The 20573-nt window shown below is 41.1% G+C and overlaps 4 protein-coding genes across 5 annotated transcripts in view; 2 read left to right on the plus strand and 2 right to left on the minus strand.

The window, feature by feature from the left end:
* Nucleotides 1–853: 853 nt before the first annotated feature.
* LOC119553218 (vacuolar protein sorting-associated protein 8 homolog) lies at nucleotides 854–4930 on the plus strand. Its single transcript, XM_037863476.1, has 4 exons — nucleotides 854–1067; nucleotides 1136–2443; nucleotides 2500–3357; nucleotides 3420–4930. The coding sequence occupies exons 1-4, from the start codon at nucleotides 966–968 to the stop codon at nucleotides 4839–4841; spliced, it is 3690 nt and encodes a 1229-aa protein (XP_037719404.1). The 5' UTR covers nucleotides 854–965; the 3' UTR covers nucleotides 4842–4930.
* Nucleotides 4931–4945: 15 nt separating this feature from the next.
* Nucleotides 4946–7474, minus strand: LOC119553219 (regulator of MON1-CCZ1 complex). The gene is made up of 7 exons (XM_037863477.1): nucleotides 7303–7474; nucleotides 6760–7243; nucleotides 6300–6692; nucleotides 5986–6244; nucleotides 5526–5925; nucleotides 5260–5464; nucleotides 4946–5203 (listed from the first exon to the last, which is right to left on the minus strand). Exons 1-7 carry the CDS (start codon nucleotides 7408–7410, stop codon nucleotides 5124–5126), a joined length of 1929 nt encoding a protein of 642 aa, XP_037719405.1. The 5' UTR covers nucleotides 7411–7474; the 3' UTR covers nucleotides 4946–5123.
* A 341-nt stretch (nucleotides 7475–7815) lies between these two features.
* On the plus strand, nucleotides 7816–10819 carry LOC119554919 (gastrula zinc finger protein XlCGF46.1). 2 transcript variants are annotated; one of them, XM_037866023.1, is made up of 2 exons: nucleotides 7816–8465; nucleotides 8664–10819. In XM_037866023.1, the coding sequence occupies exons 1-2, from the start codon at nucleotides 7926–7928 to the stop codon at nucleotides 9522–9524; spliced, it is 1401 nt and encodes a 466-aa protein (XP_037721951.1). In that variant the 5' UTR covers nucleotides 7816–7925; the 3' UTR covers nucleotides 9525–10819. The 2 variants fall into 2 exon arrangements, with proteins under 2 accessions (XP_037721951.1, XP_037721952.1); XM_037866024.1 differs by having other exon boundaries at nucleotides 7816–8333.
* A 344-nt stretch (nucleotides 10820–11163) lies between these two features.
* LOC119555065 overlaps nucleotides 11164–20573 on the minus strand; it is a 66252-nt gene continuing 56842 nt past the window's right edge. The window contains exons 5-7 of the mRNA XM_037866272.1: nucleotides 18355–18377; nucleotides 13147–13478; nucleotides 11164–12437 (exon numbers count right to left, since the gene is read on the minus strand). Coding sequence (XP_037722200.1) covers nucleotides 12063–12437; nucleotides 13147–13478; nucleotides 18355–18377 — 730 coding nt within the window. The 3' untranslated portion in view covers nucleotides 11164–12062. The remainder of the gene's footprint in view (nucleotides 12438–13146; nucleotides 13479–18354; nucleotides 18378–20573) is intronic.

Raw genomic sequence — 20573 nt, forward strand, 5'->3', positions numbered from 1 at the left:
ACGTAAGTGTCGGCAAAACGTAAGTGTCAGTGAAGAAGGGAGACAGCCTCAGCGTAAGTGTGTCGTGAAAAAGGGAGATGGAAGATGCGAACGTAAGTGTCAGCAAGACGTAAGCCAACGTAAGTGTCAGTGAAAAAGGGAGATAGCCTCAGCATAAGTGTCAGTGAAAAAGGGATGCAAGATGAGAATTTCGAAAAACACGATGAAAACAAAGTGGCGGTGTGACCGCGGGGATACCAAGACGAAATACCGTCCGGCTCTGAGAAAAATACTTTTTATACCAAATCTAATAATATCGATACTATCGATACTTCAAATTCAGTTCTGGCGCTCTGTTAACTCAAATGTTAACATTCCAGAACTGCTCAACTGCTGCACCGATCTTATTATTAGTTAAAAATACGTTTTCTTTAGTTCTATTAAGGTAAGTTTGGAGTATATGTATTCTAAAAGCTTAAACTTTGTATCCTAACATTCGTGTGAAAAGGGAAACACTGTTAAGATTGAACCGATCAATTTGATTCTACAAATATTTTAATGTTTTTCTGCTACCATAAATTAGTCCCTTGTAGTTAACAACATACCTTTAATTAGCAAAAAAAACAATTGTTTATTGGAAACTTTATCAGGAATAAGGTTTAAGCTTGGCACTATATATGTCAAGAAAATGTATAAGTGTACACCTAAAATTTGGCTTCTTTATATAACAATTTGTCTTTGCTTTATTATTTTATAGTCCGGTACGAAGATAATTAATAAAACACAAGTGAAAGTATTTTAATAACTAAAATTTAAAATGTAATGTTATCTAAAAACATCGATAGGAAACACCGATAAGAACTGAAGATTCCGGCTTGCGAGCGAGTGGACAGTCCTCTGATGGGCGTAAAAACTCATTGATAAAAACAAAATCGCTTAAAATTTAAGTTCGGGGGAGGGATCTGGACCAGGAAAGAACCGGGAGCATGTCGGAGCTGAAGGCCCCGTCGCTGCAATCTCTGCTAGAATCGGAGCGCGGTTCCACGGACAGCTTGCTGGCCGAATCTCTGCAGCTGGATTTCGAGGATGTGAGTTGGGATTGCCCCCGTAAGATATTAACCCAATTAACGATTTCTCTTTACTTAACCCATTAAAGCTGGATGACGCCGAGTTTGCCATACCGCCCACCGATGTGCTGCCCACTTTGGAGGCGGTGCTCAGTGAATTCGAGGCGGATTCGGATGTGGCCTCCGAATTGGGCATGCCGGTGCCCCATGCCACGCCCACGCCCTCCATAGGCGAGGATTCCACGATAAGGACGGATGGCAGGGGCGGCGGAGGTTCCATCATGAGGTACACTCTGCTACACGGCATCTCCGCCCAACTTTCCTCCGCCGCGGAACGAGTGAATGCCGGAGCAGCCAGTTCCTGTGCCGTGGCCGCTTTCATAGCCGTTGGAACCTCCCACGGACACATCCTGAACTTCGACGTCACCCAAACGCTTAAGTGGGCCCACCAGGACAAGCACGGCCAGGGTGCGGTGGCCAGCATGGCCTTCAATGCAGACTCCACTCGGCTTTTGACCGGCTACTCCAGAGGATTGGTTGCCATGATGGACACTCATACAGGCGATGTCCTGCGAGAGCTGTTCGATGTGATAACCCCCAATACAGGCGTCCTACACGTCAAATGGACCTCCAGATCCTCTCTAGCCCTGTGTGCCGATGCGGGTGGATCGGTATGGTCGCTTAGTTTCACCCGGAAACTGGGCATCCGGGGCTGCCAGTCTAGATGCCTGTTTTCCGGCGCTCGCGGGGAAGTTTGCGCCGTGGAACCCCTGATAATGGATGCCCAGGGACGCCATGAACTGGACCAGTACTGCATTGTAGCCTTGGCCACGCTGTCCAAGTATTTCATAGTCACCGTACGACCAAGATTAAGGGTTATCAAGTACCATGTGCTTCAGGGACCTCCGGATTGCCTGCCCCTTCTCGCTTGGCACTTAGTCCTCATCCAAGCGGCAGATACTTCCCGGTCCGTGGATCCCGTGATTGTTGTGGGTCGTGGAAATCAATTGTTCTTTCACCAACTCTTTGTCTCGAATGGAAGGATCACTCTCTTGTATCTACGTCATGTCCAGCTGCAAGGAAGCCTGCTGTCTGCCCACTGGTTGGGACCAAAGTGTGTTGCCTCGCTGGACACGGCGGAGATCCTTCACCTGGTGGACGTGCGATCCAGTAAGGAACTCGAATGCATGGATATGGCCAACGCAGGATTGGTTTACGGATCGGCGCAGTTCAAAGGACTGGCCACCGGTGGAAATGTGTCGCCTGCCTTCGCTTTAGCTGGCTCAAATGCTTGCTATAACTCTGTGGTTTCGCGAGGAACGCAGCTGTATGTCTTGGGAGCCAGATCGCTGCATATTATTGGAGTTAGAACTTGGTCGGAGAGGATTAGCTATCTGGTGAGATCATAATTAGATAGATAAGATAGATAAGACTTTAAAACTTTTCCGTCCAGGTAAAACACCATCGCTGGCAGGAAGCCTGCCAACTAGCCTTGGATGGCTACCTTGCCTCCGTGGATCGTCCCAGGAAACGTGCCCAAGCCAAAGAGCGTATCATCATGCTCTTTAAAGAGTACATCGCCAATTCCGCCCGGGCACCCGACTATTGTCTCGGTGCCATTGTCAACTGCTTAATAACCGTGGGTGAACTCGACCTACTCTGGACGCAGCTGTGGGAAAAGTTGCACAACAGCAGCACTGAGCTTTTCTTGCAGCACATTTCCGAACACATAGAAAAGGAAACGATTCATAGTGTTAATCCCGTGATCTCCCAAGCTTTGGTGGATTACTGGCTAGAGCACTCGCCTGCCAAACTGGAGCAGCTCATTCTGAAGCTGGATTGGATGTGCCTGGACCTAAACCAGGTGCTAAAGGCTGTGAAGAAGCATCGTTTGTATAGAGCCCAGATCTACCTCAACACCCAAGCTTTGAATGACTACACGGCGGCGCTGACGGAGCTGCTGCCCTTGGTGACTCCCGAGGAAACGGATTTGGGTAATTGCCTGCTGGTTTACGTGTCCAGTTGTCTGGCAGGCAGGGGCTATCCCAGCGGAGAAATTCCCGTGGAGCTGGTGCATCAAGTCAAGCACGATGTCTTGCGTTGCCTGACCTCGCAGCAATCCAAGGAGAATGCCGGAGATGAGATGCCCTATCCGTATCTTAGAGCTCTCCTCAAGTTCGACACGCGGGAAACGCTAAACGTGATATCGCTGGCGTTCCAGGAACGAGAGTTTAGCCACGAGCTAGGACTCTCGCATCGCAAGAGGATTATCAATCTGCTGCTGGAGATAATGTCGCCCGAGAACGCAACGGTGAGTTTAGTTGCTAACATTAATGGATTACTGTCAATAACAAATGTAATTTCCATTTCCAGTGGGCGGAAATTGGCTGCCTGTTGAACTTCATTGCCCAGCAGATTTCTATGCAGTGCCTGCCGCGGGACAGGCAGCTTTTGGAACGTGTCCTGAGTCACTTGGCGCAGGAGGAGATTGCCAACGAGAGCAGTCGGCAACATTCCGAGCGGGAGAACGCCTGGCATGAGCTGCTATCCTCCAACTGCCTGACAGAAATTAGCAGCGATGAGGAGCAGCTGGAATTGGCTGAGCGGGCCAGGTGCTATTGTGTGGTGGAATACTTGCTGGAGAAGCTTGGGCGATACGATACCATCCTGGATTGCTACATTCGAAACGAAGCCAGGCATGAGACCATGTTTGCCTATATGGAGCGCCATTTGATCACTCCAGAGAGATGCATTTACCGGCAGTTGAGGAGGCATCTTAAAGAGCTGCTAAGGATCAATGCCAAGGAAACTACTCGCATTTTGGCCTTGCACTATCCCGAAAAGATTAACGAGCTTTTAGATCTGCTGAGAAGGGAGGAGGCTTTATTGTATGTGTTCCTCAAGTGCCTCAATGATCGTAGAAGTGAACTGGAAGCCAGTCAATTGGAGTTGCTATTCGAGCTGTATTGTAAAATGGAATCGGCTGCTGTTGTCCAGGAGTTCCTTGTATGCAATTCGGGCTATCGCTTGGACAAGGCCATTGCCATAGCTGAAAGCCATCACCTAAACCGATCTGTGATTTATCTGTATGAAATGCAGGAGAGCTATGCGAAAGCCTTCGACTTGTCCATGGATCTGCTGAAATCGGCCGCTGGCGAAGAAGCTGCCAAGGAGGCGCAGGAAATCTGTGCTCTTCTGGGTCGTTCTGTGACTACGTTGCCAGCTCAGGAACTGGAGCGCTGTTGGTTTGTTCTATTGCAATATATTCTGCCCCTCCAGGAGCTGCAGTCCATTACCAAATCTCTGCTGCACGAGGCCTCGCAGCATATTGATCTGCACAACTTGGTGCAACTGATAATGAACACCCACAATGTGTCGAGTAGCTTTGGTGATATTAAGGATCTGCTGATGGGCATGCTGGATAGTTCGCGGCATCAAACGGAGGGTTTGCGACACTCCGCTGGAAAGTTGTGCCAAAGTCTTCACCTCCAGTTTGCGGAGCGTTTTCGAAACGCACGTCGTGGCCTATGGGTGACCACCACCAAGTGCTCCGTGTGCCGCCAGCGGCTGTACGATCACAGCCAGGTGCTAATATTGGGCGGATGTGGTCATGGCCTGCACGAGGAGTGCATGGAGGAGGCGGAGACGCAGTTTGAACAGTGTCCAAGGTGCTTTACAACTATTCCGGATCAAAGTCTTGTTTTGCCGCGGCCAAGCAGAAATCTAATCAGCATTTCCTCGTCCCTGGAATTGGGGGCGTTGCAGCTAAAGGCACCGCCAAGGCGTTTCATTTAGCTTGCTTCGTGTTTGTTTGTATATTCCAATTATTCCTCTATGTATTTATTGTACAACTCTATGTATCGTATGTGTAAGTAAAGAAATTGCATGATAAAACCGTATTTTTGTGGGAGGTCTTCCATTTTTGGTTGAATCATTCGTTTATTTTCGTATAAAATAACTAATGAATTCAAAAGATACAATTTACATAGAAATATAGATAATACAAAAGTATATTCATACTTTTCAAGCACACTTTTAACTACAATAATCACAAGTTATTAATTTCTTCCCTACTCCCTAACTTATTGGAGTTCTTGCTGGGTTATCCACTGGAAAAGTATTATTATAATGCTGTATAAACTCCGTGCATTGTTCGGCTGTAAAAATACGTTTAAAATATTGCATAATTTCAATTTAAAAATGTTTTGCTTACCCTTGGGAAAAGATAAAGTCTCATACAGTTTCATGTTTCTCATTTGGAAGAATCTGAAAACGCTGTGAAAGATGAGATCATCTTTTGTCTTGTGAGCCGCCTCCAGAAACTTGCGAGCTGGCACTTTATCCAGGCCCAGGGAGTTTTTAGCCAGTCGCAGGGCATCAATTATTTTGCCCTGACCCAGCATAACTTCAATAATGATCTGGAAAATATTCAAGGTATAAGTAACGCCGAAGATATTATTATAATTTATAACTGCCCACCTCATGTGCCTGAATCCTGCCCAGCATATCGATGGCCACCTGGGATATGGCCGAATCCACATCCGAATGGGCTAGCAAAAAGCAGGCCACCGATTTGGATTCCAGCAGCATTGAATAGCTGACCAAGCGTCGCAAAGTGTCGAAGCTGCGATTGTTGATCAGCTCGCTGATGATCATCTTGCTTAGCTCCTCTTGGGCGGCAATGTTATACTTGTTTAGGGATTGCAAGTAGAGCATGAGGATCGACTCCGTATACGGCCGACGAGCAATCCGCTGAAAGATCTGTACCATATCTAGTTGCTCGATAAGCACAATAGGCGGTGTGCTTTGTTTTAGGGTGGAGGTCCTTACATTCGAGGGCTGAGCGGTTTGATTTTGCAATTCCAACTGGACCCAGGAACTGGAATATAAATATATGTGTTTAAAGAGTTGGTATGTTATTAAGTGAACGGCATCTTACGCATATATCTTGTTAATCCTGCTAAAGATGGTTTCTAACACAGGCAACAGCGTTCCCTTGTACTGATCATCAACCAACTGGCCTACAACCTTCAACAGCATTTGTTTGCCACTGCTGCGCTGCAGCAGAAACTCCGTAAGTCGAATGCGATCGGCAATAAGTTGACACAAAGGTTCTATACAGAGATTCAAGAACCACATGCAGCCCAACTTGGCATCGATTACAATGTTAGGCTGGAACAGTACCCAGTGGGTGGAATCTGCAAGGGATTAATGATCAAATCGAGGACTTAAGTGGCTATCTGTAATACCCACACAACTCGCACTGCAAGATTTGTCCATCGGGTGATAGCGACGGTAGCTTCAGGCCAAAAGGTTTAATGGAGCGTCCTGGAGTTACGGGCGTATGGTAGGTAATTTCATTGATCAACTCGCCGGGAAGGGAAATGTCGAATAGCAGCGACGTGCCCGAAGCCTGGTGATGCACCACAATCAGATTATCCACCGTGTTGATGGCGAAACGACCCACCAGACTCAAGCGAAGGACATGGCACTTCCGCGGCGCCAAACCAGGTCCATTGAGCAGGTGCACCTCCACTTCCATTTGCCCAGAGGTGCTATTTGACTGCAGAATAAGCACGGCCAGCACGCCGTACACTTGGCCCAAGGTCACCTTGCTCTCCTGGACATCACGACTCGGACTGCCCACTGAAAGGTAAGATTTGGAGAGTGTTATAGGAAAAGAAGATCGAAGAAAAGTATATGTTCCACTCACAGTCCACTTTGGGCAGCTTGGTGATGACCTTCTGCTTGACCAGGACAGGAATCAGGGAGTTTCCCTCGGTGGTGCAGAGCAGAGCCACATTGGCATCGCAGCACCAGGCGAACCACTTGATTCCAATGCTTAGGGATTTTACAGAGCGCACCTGTCGCTTTTCCGGAACTACGGTGTAGACCTCAACACCTGTGTTGGAAATCAGGGCCACCTCTCGATTGTGGACCCACACGAAGCCATGGATCATGGTCTTCACCTGATGGGTGATGATCTCCTGCAGCTGAGGCTGATCCCCCTGAAAACATATGAACTCCACGGCATTTTCCTTTCGCTGAACGGCCAGGACTTGATTGTCCGGCGAGAATTTAATGGAACGTATAGCTCCGCCGCGGTCATTCATGCAGAAGGAGATGACGGTGTCCTCGGTGGCTCCGGGTCCCTTAACCACCACACCCGTGGCTCCACCAGAACGAACAGCAAATATCTGAAAGATATTACTTTTAGCACCTCCTAACTCAATTTGGTAAGTTAATTTTCCTATACCTGCTTGTTGGAGTCATCGAAAAACACATTTGTTAGCTGGCTCACAGCATCGAAACGTATGGGATTGGGGGAAAGCTCGATATAGTGGATTCCATTCTGATTATCCATTGTTTTTGCGGAAAAATAATAAACAACAAACTGCAGCAACACAACTTTTATACACCCCCCATTAGAGATGAGACTTAAAATGGGTGCTAGGGATGGGCAACGGGTGAGTCACGCCGGGGAATGAGTCACTGATAAAAGCCGTTTAAATATTATTTTATAATTTGCATTTTAATTTGCACATCAAAAATAAAGAGATAACTTTTATTTATTGATTAACCACAGAAAGAACAATTCAATTTGTTTGTTTATATTATTATTTTTAGTGTTTTTTATTTGTACATGAATTTGTCTACATTTATTTGTCACTCCCAATTTACGTTATCACTTTACCCATCACTATCAACGATAGTTTCGCCAGCCCTATCAGCTGTTTTCTGCACAAACAATACATACATATAAGAAGAAGCAGAGCAATAGATAAGAAATTTGCTCGCCAATTTTAGTTTATTTCCTTCTCAACTTCCTAACTCAACTGATTTAAGATCCCAAAAAAAAACAAAAACTTAACTTATTTAATGGGTCACCTGGACAAGTGCCGCGTGTGCTCCTGCGGAGTGGCCAGCGACGACGAGGCCTACAATCTGCTGCACCAACCGCACCTGGCCGTCAAGTTCTCCGAATGCACCAATTTGGTGGTGGATCCCGACGACCAGGACATCCTCCCCAGTGAAATATGCTCCGAGTGCTACGAGCTCCTGGAAAAGTTCCACTCCTTCCGGGCATTGTGCATTATAGCCGACAGAAAATGGCGACAGCTAAGTCTGTTTAGCCAGAAGAAAATCGACCGGCGAAACCCCGTTCTTGAGGTGGAAGATGACGACGAGGAGGAGGAGGAAGAGGAGGAGCTGGAGCACATGGTGGAAGAACTGGTGGAGCAACTGGAGCACATGCACGACAGCGAGGAGGCGCTGGAGGAAGTTCAGGTGATCCAACCCCTCTTCGAAGCCCCAGAGTTAATTATTTGCGATAGAAACTTGAGTCCCGAAAATTCATCCCCAACATTGATGCAGAAAACCACCACCAAAAAAGTAGAACCCCAAGTGACAGCTAAGGAAGTGAGTTGGTATATTAGATTTCTACACATACGATTGAATGTATCATTAAATTAGAGCATACAGGGGTGACACAGAAATCACTTCACCCCTAATTTATATTGAATCACATAAGAATCTAATGCCGAATGAATGCTCTGCGATTTCTGTGGCACCCCCGATAATCTTTGCCATTTCATTAAATATCCCTTTTGATTTTAGGAATACTCACAACTCAGATTCAAGTGCGATATCTGCAGCGATGAATTTAAGGATGACAGACGCCTGTTCCTGCACAAGAAGGAGCACGAGGGACACATGCTGTACCACTGCACGGAGCCGGGATGCGGCGAGGCGTTCAACCGCTACGAGAGCCTGAGGCAACACGAGCTGTGGCACTCGGAGGAGAGCACTCGGTTCGTCTGCATGGAGGAGGGCTGCAACAGGATGTACCGGCACAAGACTTCGCTCCAACACCACCTGAGCAAGGCCCATGCTATAGGCAAACCTATAAAGACGCACATATGCGAATTCTGCGGCCGGGTGTTTAAGAACGCATCCGCCCTTAATCAGCATCGGTTCACACATGACGATCAGATGGTGCTGCCCTATGCCTGCGAAATGCCGGACTGCACTTTGCGATTCTATACCAAGGAGAAGCTCAAGATACACATGATGCGCCATCAGGGTATTAAGAACTATAGCTGCCCCTATTGTGGCCTCAAGAAGACAACAAAGAATGAGCTGCGACTGCACATCAACTTCCATACTCTGGAAAGGACCTGGTCCTGTAAGGAATGCCCCAAAGTCTGCAATAGTTCGACGAGTCTAAATAAGCATGTACGTGCCATTCACGAAAAGGCCCGGGATTACGCTTGTAATTATTGTGAGAAGAGATTCGCCACCTCGGGTACCCGAAAGTACCACGAGATGACCCACACGGGCGAGAAGAACTTCGAGTGTCATGAGTGCGGCAAGAGGTTTATACAACCATCTGCCCTGCGAACCCATCGCAAAATCCACGAATCGAATCAGAATCAGACGACGGCTTATACCATCATGCAAATAACAAGCATGGGTTAAAATGCCCTTTCAATTACCTTCATGACAATAAATCAACGGAATTAAATACACTCATATCTTAATAAACTGCAATAATCATATCTAATGATATCTATCTTGAGTAATGCAAGTGACTAGTATGGATTAAAATGCTTTTAATAACCCCGATGACAATAAATCAACGGAATTAAATACACTCATATCTTAATGAATTACATTTTTAAATGTAATAATATCTAATAATATCTATCTTATGAAAAGCAAGTAACTAGCATGGATTAAAATGATATTTGGATTACCTTTATGACAATAATGACAATAATCAACGAAATTATATTGACTAAATTATTGTGAAAAGAGATTTGCCACCTCAGAAGTACCACAAGATGACCCACACGGGTCAAAAGTACGGCAAGAGGTTTATACAACCAGCTGACCTGCGAACCCATCGCAAAATCAACGAATTGGATGGTGCTCAGAGGACAGCATATACCATTATGCAAGTGACTAGCATGGATTAAAATGCTTTTAATAACATTCATGACAATAAATCAACGGAATCAAATACACTCATATCTTAATATAATCATATCTAATGATATCTATCTTATGCAATGCAAATGACTAGTATGGATTCAATAACTTTTATGACAATAATCAAAGGAATTAAATTGACTAAATTACCACAAGATGACCCACACGGGTAAAAAGTTCGGCAAGATGTTTATACGGATTATACAACCATCTGTCCTGCGAACTCATCGCAAAATTTACGAATTGGATGGTGCTCAAAAAACAGAATATACCATTATGCAAGTGACTAGCATGGATTAAAACGCTATTTCGATTACCTTCATGACAATAAATCAACGGAATCAAATACACTCATATCTTAATATAATCATATCTAATGATATCTATCTTATGAAATGCATGTGACTAGTATGGATTCAATTACCTTTATGACCATTATGACAATAATCAAAGGAATTAAATTGACTAAATTACCACAAGATGACCAATACGGCACAAAAGTGAGGCAAGAGGTTTATACGGTTTATACAACCATCTGTCCTGCGAACTCACCGCAAAATTAACGAATTGATGGAAATGCTATTTCGATTACCTTCATGACAATTTATCAACGAATCATGACAATTAAATACACTCATATCTTAATGAATATCGAATTATAAAAGTAATTAACAGTATTAAATTGACTCATATCCTAATGAACTGCATTTATATATGTAGTAATATCTAATAATATATATCTTAGGCCTATAGGTCTATATCCCTATCTTCGATAATTTATTATTTACGTTAAAATATTTGTGTTTGTTTCTTTTTAAAAGAATTTTATTTAAAATATATTAGTTGTTTGTTATTTTTAAAAGAATTTTATTTAAAATATATTAGTTGTTTATTATTTTTAAAAAAATTGTATTTTAAATATGTTTGCCATAAAATTGTTATTTTTTATTTATTTATTTATTTAAAGAGACAATAAAAAACTTAAGAATTTAAATACTTACTGAACAATATGATATTGTACTTACTGTACGACAATAATAAATTTAAGAATTAAAATACTTACTGAACAATATGACATTGTACTTACTATACAAAATGATATTCCACCAATAAAGATACACTTCCATTTGGGATTCAGAATGTAAATAGCAATTGTTTAATTATATTTTCAACTAAAACAATAATGTACAGGAATTGTGTGTGTGTTTTCTTGCGTGTTATTAAATTAATCAGCCAGGGATTCACATCCCGGCGAGAGTCACTAAGAACTAAAGTACATCTGCTAAGGGTCGTGAGTCTGTTTATTGTATATGGTATAGTATATAGATAGCTATGCATACATATGTATAATGGTGTGGTAAATGATATGAAGTGCCACGATCTTTTCCCCCGGTAAATATGGTGAAATCTGTTGCGTTAAAATCGTTGTAAATATGATTCCTCAGTTATTGTTATAGATATTTATTTATATAAATATGTTGGTGAGCTAAATGCGTTTTCGGCTGCTGTAAATATTGAGTGTATAAATATGTTGTATTCGTATGTATATATCGTTTCTATATTCGCGTGTACTGATCCTGGGGGGAAATACGATTTCTTGTCCTTTTCCATCGTCACCTATCTTAGCCTATGAAAAATGCGTTTGTTGTCGTTTTTACATTTTTAGAAAATGTTTAAAGTACACAGAACATAAGAATATAGCATATTTTTAGGCTAAATATCACCCACGATTAAATCGTTGCTTAGAGACTATATAAAAACTAGACATATAATACATTCTCGCCTTGTAAGTGTGTATAAATATATCCCTATATCGGTAACGTATTCAGATTACAAATCAGACATAAACCAAAGACACGAGTCCACGCTAAGCACTAAGTGGTATGCAAGTGTTAAATATAATGTAAATGTAACCTTATAGATAGGGGGTGTATATAACGTACGATTATATCCCATTAACGTGTTAAGCTCGCTGAACATTTCACATTATTTGTATTTCAAACTTTTATATATATATATATATATTTAGACATAGTCCGAGGGCACAGTGCTGGTGCTCGTCTCGTTGATGGCCGCCAGTCGAGGACCTCGTCGTTGCGTCATCGCCGCCGCCTCGCCGGGCGTCAGGCCATTGCCCCCGCCACCGCCCGCTCCAAGGATGGCGGCCGCTGCTCCAGCAGCTCCACCGGCCACGCCGCCTCCTCCCCCGCCGCCATGGTGATCCCAGTTGGGCAGCGGCTGGGACATCACGTTCAGTCCGACAATCTCGTAGGCGCCCTGATTGCTGCCACTCGCTCCGCCGGGCATCGCGGTCACCGACAGGTCCGAGTAGTAGGCACTGCTCGGCGCCGAGGAGACCACCATGGGAATGTCCTGCTCGTGGCCCTGGTAATTATATTTCTGTAACGAGGATAAGTGCAGGATGCCAGGCTTAGATTGGAATTTATGGGTTTTACTTAAAGTTATGGGCAAAAGAAAATCTCTTTTGGGTTTTTACAAAGCATTTTAAAATATCTCGGTTTTTAAATGTTTTTTAAATTGTTTAATTCATAAAGAAAAATTATTTTTCCATTACTAGTATTTTAGAGAACCATTTTAGCTTGTTGGATTTTAGTCTGAACAAAAAAAAATAATTAATGGAATGCTATGATATCTTTGGTATTTTCCATATCATAAAGAAGTACCAGATACAGTTTTTTGTCATCATTTATTAATTATTTATTTTGTGATAAATTTAAATTTTTATTTTCAAAACAAAAAATTATAATCCCTTTATAAGTAATTTAAGGAATCAAAAATCCAAATAAATCTTATTTTCCGAGACTTCAATCAATAAAATATGAGAGGATGTTGCGATCTGTTGATTAAAATTTAAAAATTTCAATATTTCTAAAACTTCTCATATGAGAATATAATTTTGATTTATTTAATTTTGAAGGTTTTGTGATATTCATTTTTTTAAGTCCTTAAATATGATGAAATGCTAATCATTATAAGTTTTAACATATTTAAAACTCTTTATTAAAGAAAATACTTCCTTTATTTTATTGGTTTATTTAATGGTTATATCATATTAGTCTTTAAAGATTCCTAAAAATTGTAAACTCACCTCGCCACACTGACTGTAGGCCGTATTCTGGTACGAGGGATTGGCGGACCGCACGGACTCGCGGTCCAGCTCCGCGTAGAGGGCCTCGCTCACGCCCACCGGACTGTAGGCGTCGTCCATGTGGGTGTAGTGGTTCTCCGCCGGCGACGTCGATGGCGGACCGATCTGGTCGGGACCGGCGGAGGAGCGGCGACTGCCACCCAGCCAGGTCCAGACGCCGGAGTTGCTCGTGGGCCGCCGGATGCTGTCCGCCGAGTGCTTGATCGAGATGGGCGATCGGTTTTGGCCACCGTTTCGGTTATTGCGACACCACCAAGGCTGCGGGCGACCACCTGCAAGGGGAAAGAACGGAGGGGTGAGCCACAAGTTCGCTATCTTTTGTTTGCTTAATTAAAATCATGTTACTCATACGACACGTTGTCCCCCGGTAGGAGATAATTGCACAAGCTACTTATTCAACGAAAATTACAATTGCCATTTGCGCGGATTATCTGTGACACTTGCTTCATTAAAAAATAAAGGAAAATCTGGTGGCTTACTAGGATTTAATTAGGTGTAATAAAAACAATTACAAAATAAAGTAATAAAAAAACAACGTAGTTTTTTAAATATTTATAGAATTATTTATATATCAGTGAATGGCAAAAATCCATATGAATATCTGAAAGATTTTTCTTTTATCTTGATATATTTAAAACAAATAAATAGTTTTCAAAGCTTTCCTTCATAATCACCTGTTGAAAGTGAAGTACGGCCACTAATGATTGGATGGATTTTGTGATTTTCTTGAGGGAGGTAGATTTACCACAACCAAGCCGAATTGAACGCAGCAGAAATCTATGACATTTCGGTTTATAATCGGGCGATAAATCAAACATTCACCTTAGGACGCGAACAAAAGACAGAAACAAACAAACAAACAAAGCGTAAATTAAACGGCTGTCAACTGGCAGCGAGGTGGCAAACAAACTGCACCACTGCCACACTGCACCACCGAGTGGTTGCAGCTTTTGGTGGCAGTGGTGCAGTGGTGGCAGCAACCAAGTGGCCGAAAATGCCAAATGTTTCTCCTTTCCGCTATCAGCACATGTGATCTCATAATGCCCAAGTGGGCATGGGAAGGTTAATGGGAGCTCTCTGTGTGTGACTCAGCGGAGCGCTGAAAGGCACTCAAAATCCAAATAGCCGGGATTCCATAAAAACTATACCCGTCATTAAGCTCATAATTTATAGACAACTAACGCCAAACGCTCAATGAGAATCGCAGTACGCAAACACGTATAATTGCCGGTAGTAAACGGAGTAGACCTGTTCTCAACAACCAAACATCCGCCATGGTCTCCAATTTCCAACTCATCCCCAGTTAATTTGCCTAGCCGTAGCTCGCAAATATGTGTATATATTTTTTTTATATATTTATTTTAACTCGCCTTTCACTCTCATTAAGTTGGAAAAGATGGAGCCTCTTGGGGCGATCCAGCTAATTAGCGTGGTGCATACGCAACGGCAGCGACAGTGCGACCGATGGTTTCCCAAGTTATGTACATGCATAATGCAGTTTCACATGCACTCAGAAAAATATTGGGGTATTTAAAAAAATAACAAGAACATTAAAAAAGTGTTGTATATATATATGGCCTGAATTTACCCTTTTTGTCAGTATCTAAATAGGTACCAAAAACTTCTATATCTGACATAGATGTTTTACTAAAAAGAATATTCATAAATGTATATAACATATTTCAGATCAAATCAAGTTTAGGATTTTAATATCATCTTGTCTAGTTTTAGAAAAATGTATTACTTTGAATTTTATTTATATGTATTCATATATTTTCCTCTATATACCCTATAAGTATTGATACCTTTTCTTCAATACGAATCTTTAAATTTAATTGAAAACCAATTACGTATTTACTAAACGATCATTTGCATATCATTTAATTTCAAATTACACTCATACGAATTAAATTAGTTTTATAGCAGATATTTGCATATGCCAAACTTTTTTCCCCTGTGCACTTTGCATTGCCAAGACGGAGTCGAAGTCTGTTTTATGCTTATGATTTACGTACTCTGGCTAAGCGAATGTCCAGCAGCAATGGCTTTGACTGCGGCGATTATTACCCCCGAACCGAAGTTATCGTACGTAGGTGCTCATATACATGCATTTTGTGCATGTCACCAATGCGGCAAACACAAGTCCCAGACTCCGAGACCCACTCCAAGATCCAAAGACCCAGCTCCAACTGGAACTTGGCTTTAATGGCTGTTTTTGCGCCGTGTTAACGATGTTGCCGCGGCTACTGCACAGCTAACTCAGCTGAATCGGTCCGAGGCGATTTGAACTGAGCTAAGACTGCAACTGCAATGCACTTACGATTTTTATTTTTCGGGTTTCTCAATGCTGCAGCACAGTGGTACACATCATATAAACCTTTACTTAAAATTCAAGATTGTTGAAAAATATCTCTACAATTTTTTAAGATTATGAAATCCTTTTTTTTTATAATAGCAATTTTATCTTTTTAAAAGTACCTACGTACTTAACATTAAAAAAAGATTTTTAAAAATGTTTTTAATTAATTTATAGGAAAATATAACAATTTCTGAAATGTACTCCAAAAAATGTAATTTAAAATTATAAGAAAAATATAGATATTTTAAGAATTATTTTTGAACACTCAGTTGTAGAAATTCTTAAATATTTTCTGTAAACCTCAAAAAAATCAATTAGGTACTTAAAATTCAGAAATTAAAACAAAACGAAGTCAAAAAATGTTAAATCGAAAAATATCTTTTGGATACCCACTGTATCTTGCAGCTACCGCAACTGTCTTATCTTAGCCTGCTTATCGCAGTCACCAGAACGGCAGCAAGCAAACTGCAAACGGCAAATTGTTGTTAACAAAATATTTCGCAGTCAACTTTTGTTCCGATGAAAAGCGCACAAAATCAAAAATAAATAAACGAAAAATTAACGAGCACTTTTGCTATGGAATTTAATTTGTGTTATTTCACGCTCGGTTTCGCTTTTTTCTGTTGCTGTGCAAATGGCAAATATGACATGTGTAATGAAGTCTTAATAGTCGGCCAGATAATGCCAATCGCAGTACGACGTCTTTTCCGTTTATTGCACACAAATGTCACATAGCATTTTACATTTATTTATATATATTTTTTTGTGTGCGGCTTGATTATCGTGAATTCTTTGTATGCATAATTAAAATCATGTTACGCATACGACACGTTGGCTGCTGTTCAAAGATAATTTCATAGAATTTCCTATGAAACTGACACCATCGAATGTTGCAATTGCCATTTGTTGTGATTGTAAGCAGTGATTGCTTAAATATGTAAATTAGAAAAAAATGTTGGTGTGTTTCGGAGGGATAAATATTGCAGGTTTTTTTTAGAAAAGGTGTGTAATTAATTTATTGAGCAAGGGTTAGCTAACCAGGAACTCAAAAAATACTTTTTTGTATATAAAAACCATCTGCTCAAAACATTTCATTTTTATAAAAATATAGCTTTGAATGAAAACCACTTTTATGTTCATTTTACGCAAATTTGCAGGTAAATAAACTTTCATATAAAAGTAAATTAAATGTTTAACCACTTTAATGGCACCAATAAAAACCCAGTTCAAAAACTGCACACACTACATTTGAATTTAAATTCACCTTTTCAGAAAAAATGTTGCAACAAATAAACACCACTTAAATGTGCATTTTTGGGCAACTGAAAATTTTCTCTTTGGGCACAAAAACAACTCGGAAAAAATCCGAAAAAAACTGTTTGGCAACTGGCGCTTGTCTCTCAACTCTCAACGTTGAGTTGGACATAATCACGCGCTTTAAAAGCTGCTGACAGTTTAACGATTTGTGGCGATTGTTTGTTTCTCGGGTTGTTTCTTTTTTTTTTTTCGCTTGGCCCAACATGCAACCGTGCGTACCACCAACGAAAAATGCCGAAAATAAAAAACAAGTGGGCAACAAAAACATTTTGGCAAAATACAAAAAGTATAAGGAAACCAACAAGAAACGAGCATTTTCATGGGGACAGCTAATTGGCTGCTGTGACATTAAATGCCGTCAACAATTTGTCCTGCATGTCGATTGTCGGGCCCACAAGACGGACAGTGAAATTGGCGCCAAGCCTTCGAGAGAAAAATAGAGAGTGGGGCCAAAGAAAAGGGAAAGATTTCGAACCGAAAAAAAATGGGATCGTTTGTCAATAATTCGCCTACTGCCGAAAGTCAAACTCAACGAGACGCGGCAAGAATCGAGAGTCGAGCAACTAAATCAAAATAGCAAAAAGTGCCTCCATTCCTCAAACCATTCTGCACGATTTTCAAACGTGTTTGACGAAGTCTGCGGCCATGACAATTGTTTTGGCTTTGCCTTAATTTGTCTACAAATTTTCTTTTACTCTCGAAAGTTTTAGCCAGCACGTAGCCCGGGGCAGTTAAGTCCCCCGTGGCACTCGATTTCGGTTTCAAGTGCCGCAGGAGGAGCAGCAGCATCTCTGATTTGTGGCACGAACGTGAAGTTCATGCATTGTCGTCAAAAATTTGTCTTCATTTTGTTAGTTTTGTTTGGTTTTGCCTTCCTTCTGCCACAGTCGCAGAAAACAAATTAAAATGTTGAAAGGCAAAAAAAAAAAACACAGAAGGGAACTGCAGTCCCCAAGAATGAAAGATTTCTTTGAATTGCATGCAACGGCAGAATTATGCAATTAAAAATGGAAATGAAAATGCAAAAAGAAGACAAGACCCTCGATGATGAGCTGAGGTAACAAAAAACCTGACCTGACTTGGCTTGGCTTGGCTAATTAATCAGACTGGGCAAAAAACCGCAAAGTGATCAGTTTTTTTTAAGGAAGTGAGATATTGAAGGAAAAAATCGATGGTTGGAACTTTCTTATGGGAAAGAAAAATTTAAATAAAATAATTAAAAAGTGACTGTGAATAAAAAATGAATAAAGTATACTTCAAACAAGCTATATAAAATTTGTTGAATATTTAAATTAACATTACTTTTTAAACTTTATCAATTTAAATTAATTGAGCATTTTAATTACTTAGTTAGTAAACCATTAATAACTCTTTATTTATATAACCTGCTGATACACATTTAATCACCCCCAACAAATCATTCCCCTCATTTAAATAATAGCTTGGAGTAAAGAAAACATTTGTTCACTTACCATTGGCATTCGCTGATTTAATTCTGCAAAGATAAGAACAGAAAAATGTGTACCAATTAATAAACAGAGTTTAAATAGACTGCCGGGCATAAATTAGTATAAAGTAAATGTCAAACTCGGCGAGCGACAAAATGGCAAATGCCAAAACGAATGACTTAGGACACAAACTTGGGCAAACGAATAACTCAAGACACAAACTTGGGCCACGCAAATGCTTCAAAAGCCAGTTGCGTGTGACGCAAACTGACATGCCGATAAAGTTTTAAGCTAATACCAAGTATCTAAAGTTGGTGCGATAAAAATACATCGACTACAAGGGAATTGCATTATCCAGCAGCTGGGAAACACATTCGCCATTTGTTGCGATTAGATTAGACCCGAAAAAACAAATCAGCGAGGATGCTGCTGACATTTAAAACCTGCTGAAAGACTGTATTTCTTGGGCCTGACTGATTTGAGTTACCAACCTCAAATTGGCAGGTGTTTGCCATGGCTTTCTAAGGCTGTTTTTCTGGAGCACATTTTCCAATCCGTTTCATTTTCCCTCTCCAAACTACATATTTGCACTTGCTGACTCCGCTTTTCTGGGTCACATCGAACGGCACGAACCTGGGGCCTAAATGGGCATATATATACCCCTCGATATATATATGTATATATACGTTCGATCTGTGCGTATCAATTAACCGTCTGTCCGATTTGATTGAGTGCAGTGCGGCATGAGCTGAATTTTCCCCTCGCTTTGCCTTGATCGATTATAATGTTAACTCAACTCGAGCCACAACTGCCAATTCGTTTTTCTCTTTCTTTTTTTTTAGTGTTAGTTTCAGTTGTAGTTTTTGTTCTCCTCAATTCAATTAAATTGAACAAGCAGTCGCCGCTGTCTCGGGGGCCTTGGCTTATGCGCTAATTTACCTAGCTCGGGTTTTTCAGCTTATTTTCCTGCGATTTTCCTTCGTCGCGTTATGTTCAATTTTCTGCGCTTGTAGTTTCGATCGTTTTTATGGCTTTTTTTGGAGTTGATCGAGTTTTTTGCATGCTAATTGAACACGCCTTTTTGTGTCTTAAATGCATTAAGCGGTTTAAACTTGACTTTTGTTTTTTTTTCGGCACTAAAAGACAAACTAAAAATAATTTTAGAGGAGCGGGCCTTGGGGTTTTTTTTTTTCAAAATCGAAATCGATATAGAAAGGTGGAGCATTTCAAGCAGAGATTAAATTAAAAGGGTCAAAACGATCAAAGAGGTTAATACTCATAATTGTGGGTAATTTCATACAAAGTAATTTAAAAGAAAAGTTAAAGTACATTAAAATTTTAAAGAAACCAGTCCGATATTATAAATAAAAAAATTGTATTTAATAATAAAAAAAAATTCTAAGTCTTAACATTTTTAGAAACTTTACAAAACAGTTAATTAAAATAGTTTTTCAATAAATATTATGCAATCTCAGCCCGCCTAATTAAAAGCCACTCCATTTTTTCCCAATCCTTTAAATTAACCAAGTGTCAAAAACAAGACTCAATTGCAATGGCACTTTGAAATTTTTCCGACAAGCCTCTGGTGACCATTGGAAAGACATTACCCCGTCTAGACGTTGAGCAAACATTGTCAAAAAAAGTACACAAAATCCGAATGGCAGGTGCCACTTAAGGTGGCCAAACGAAATACAGAAACAAATGCAAATCTGGTGACTTGGTGGAGACATGTGCCAAGCAAATTTATAGCACCATTACGGCCAGATCGAGAATTGCATCAATATGCAAATAAGTGTAACCGATATTACATGTAATTGCTGCTAATTTGGCAGCCAACACGTCCGACCACGACGTGACATGCTCCACACACCGGCGGACAGACTGCAAAACCGAGCAGCGGTTGCGAAAACTAGTCCCAAAATGAGTGACTAAGGCTGACGGCAAGGCAAACACCGTGACATTCGGTCGGACAGGGGGCCAGGTGAGGGGGGTCCTCAGGTGATTAATGCAAAATCAAATTTGGTCCAAAAAGCGTGAGAATACGAGTCCAGCGGCACTTGATTGAGACAACCTGCCACAGGAAAGGTGAGTTTGCATACAGCAAAATTGAGCAGATTATTGGGAAATCGGGAGTCATTAAGGTTTTTATATAATTTCTTCAATCCCAGTAGCTGTTACTTAATCCTAAAATATTTTATTTACTAAGTATTCGAGATTTTAGGGATTATTTAAACATTTTTTTT

This window comes from Drosophila subpulchrella, chromosome 3L (assembly GCF_014743375.2).
Source record: "Drosophila subpulchrella strain 33 F10 #4 breed RU33 chromosome 3L, RU_Dsub_v1.1 Primary Assembly, whole genome shotgun sequence".
Taxonomy (NCBI): Eukaryota; Metazoa; Arthropoda; class Insecta; order Diptera; family Drosophilidae; genus Drosophila; species Drosophila subpulchrella.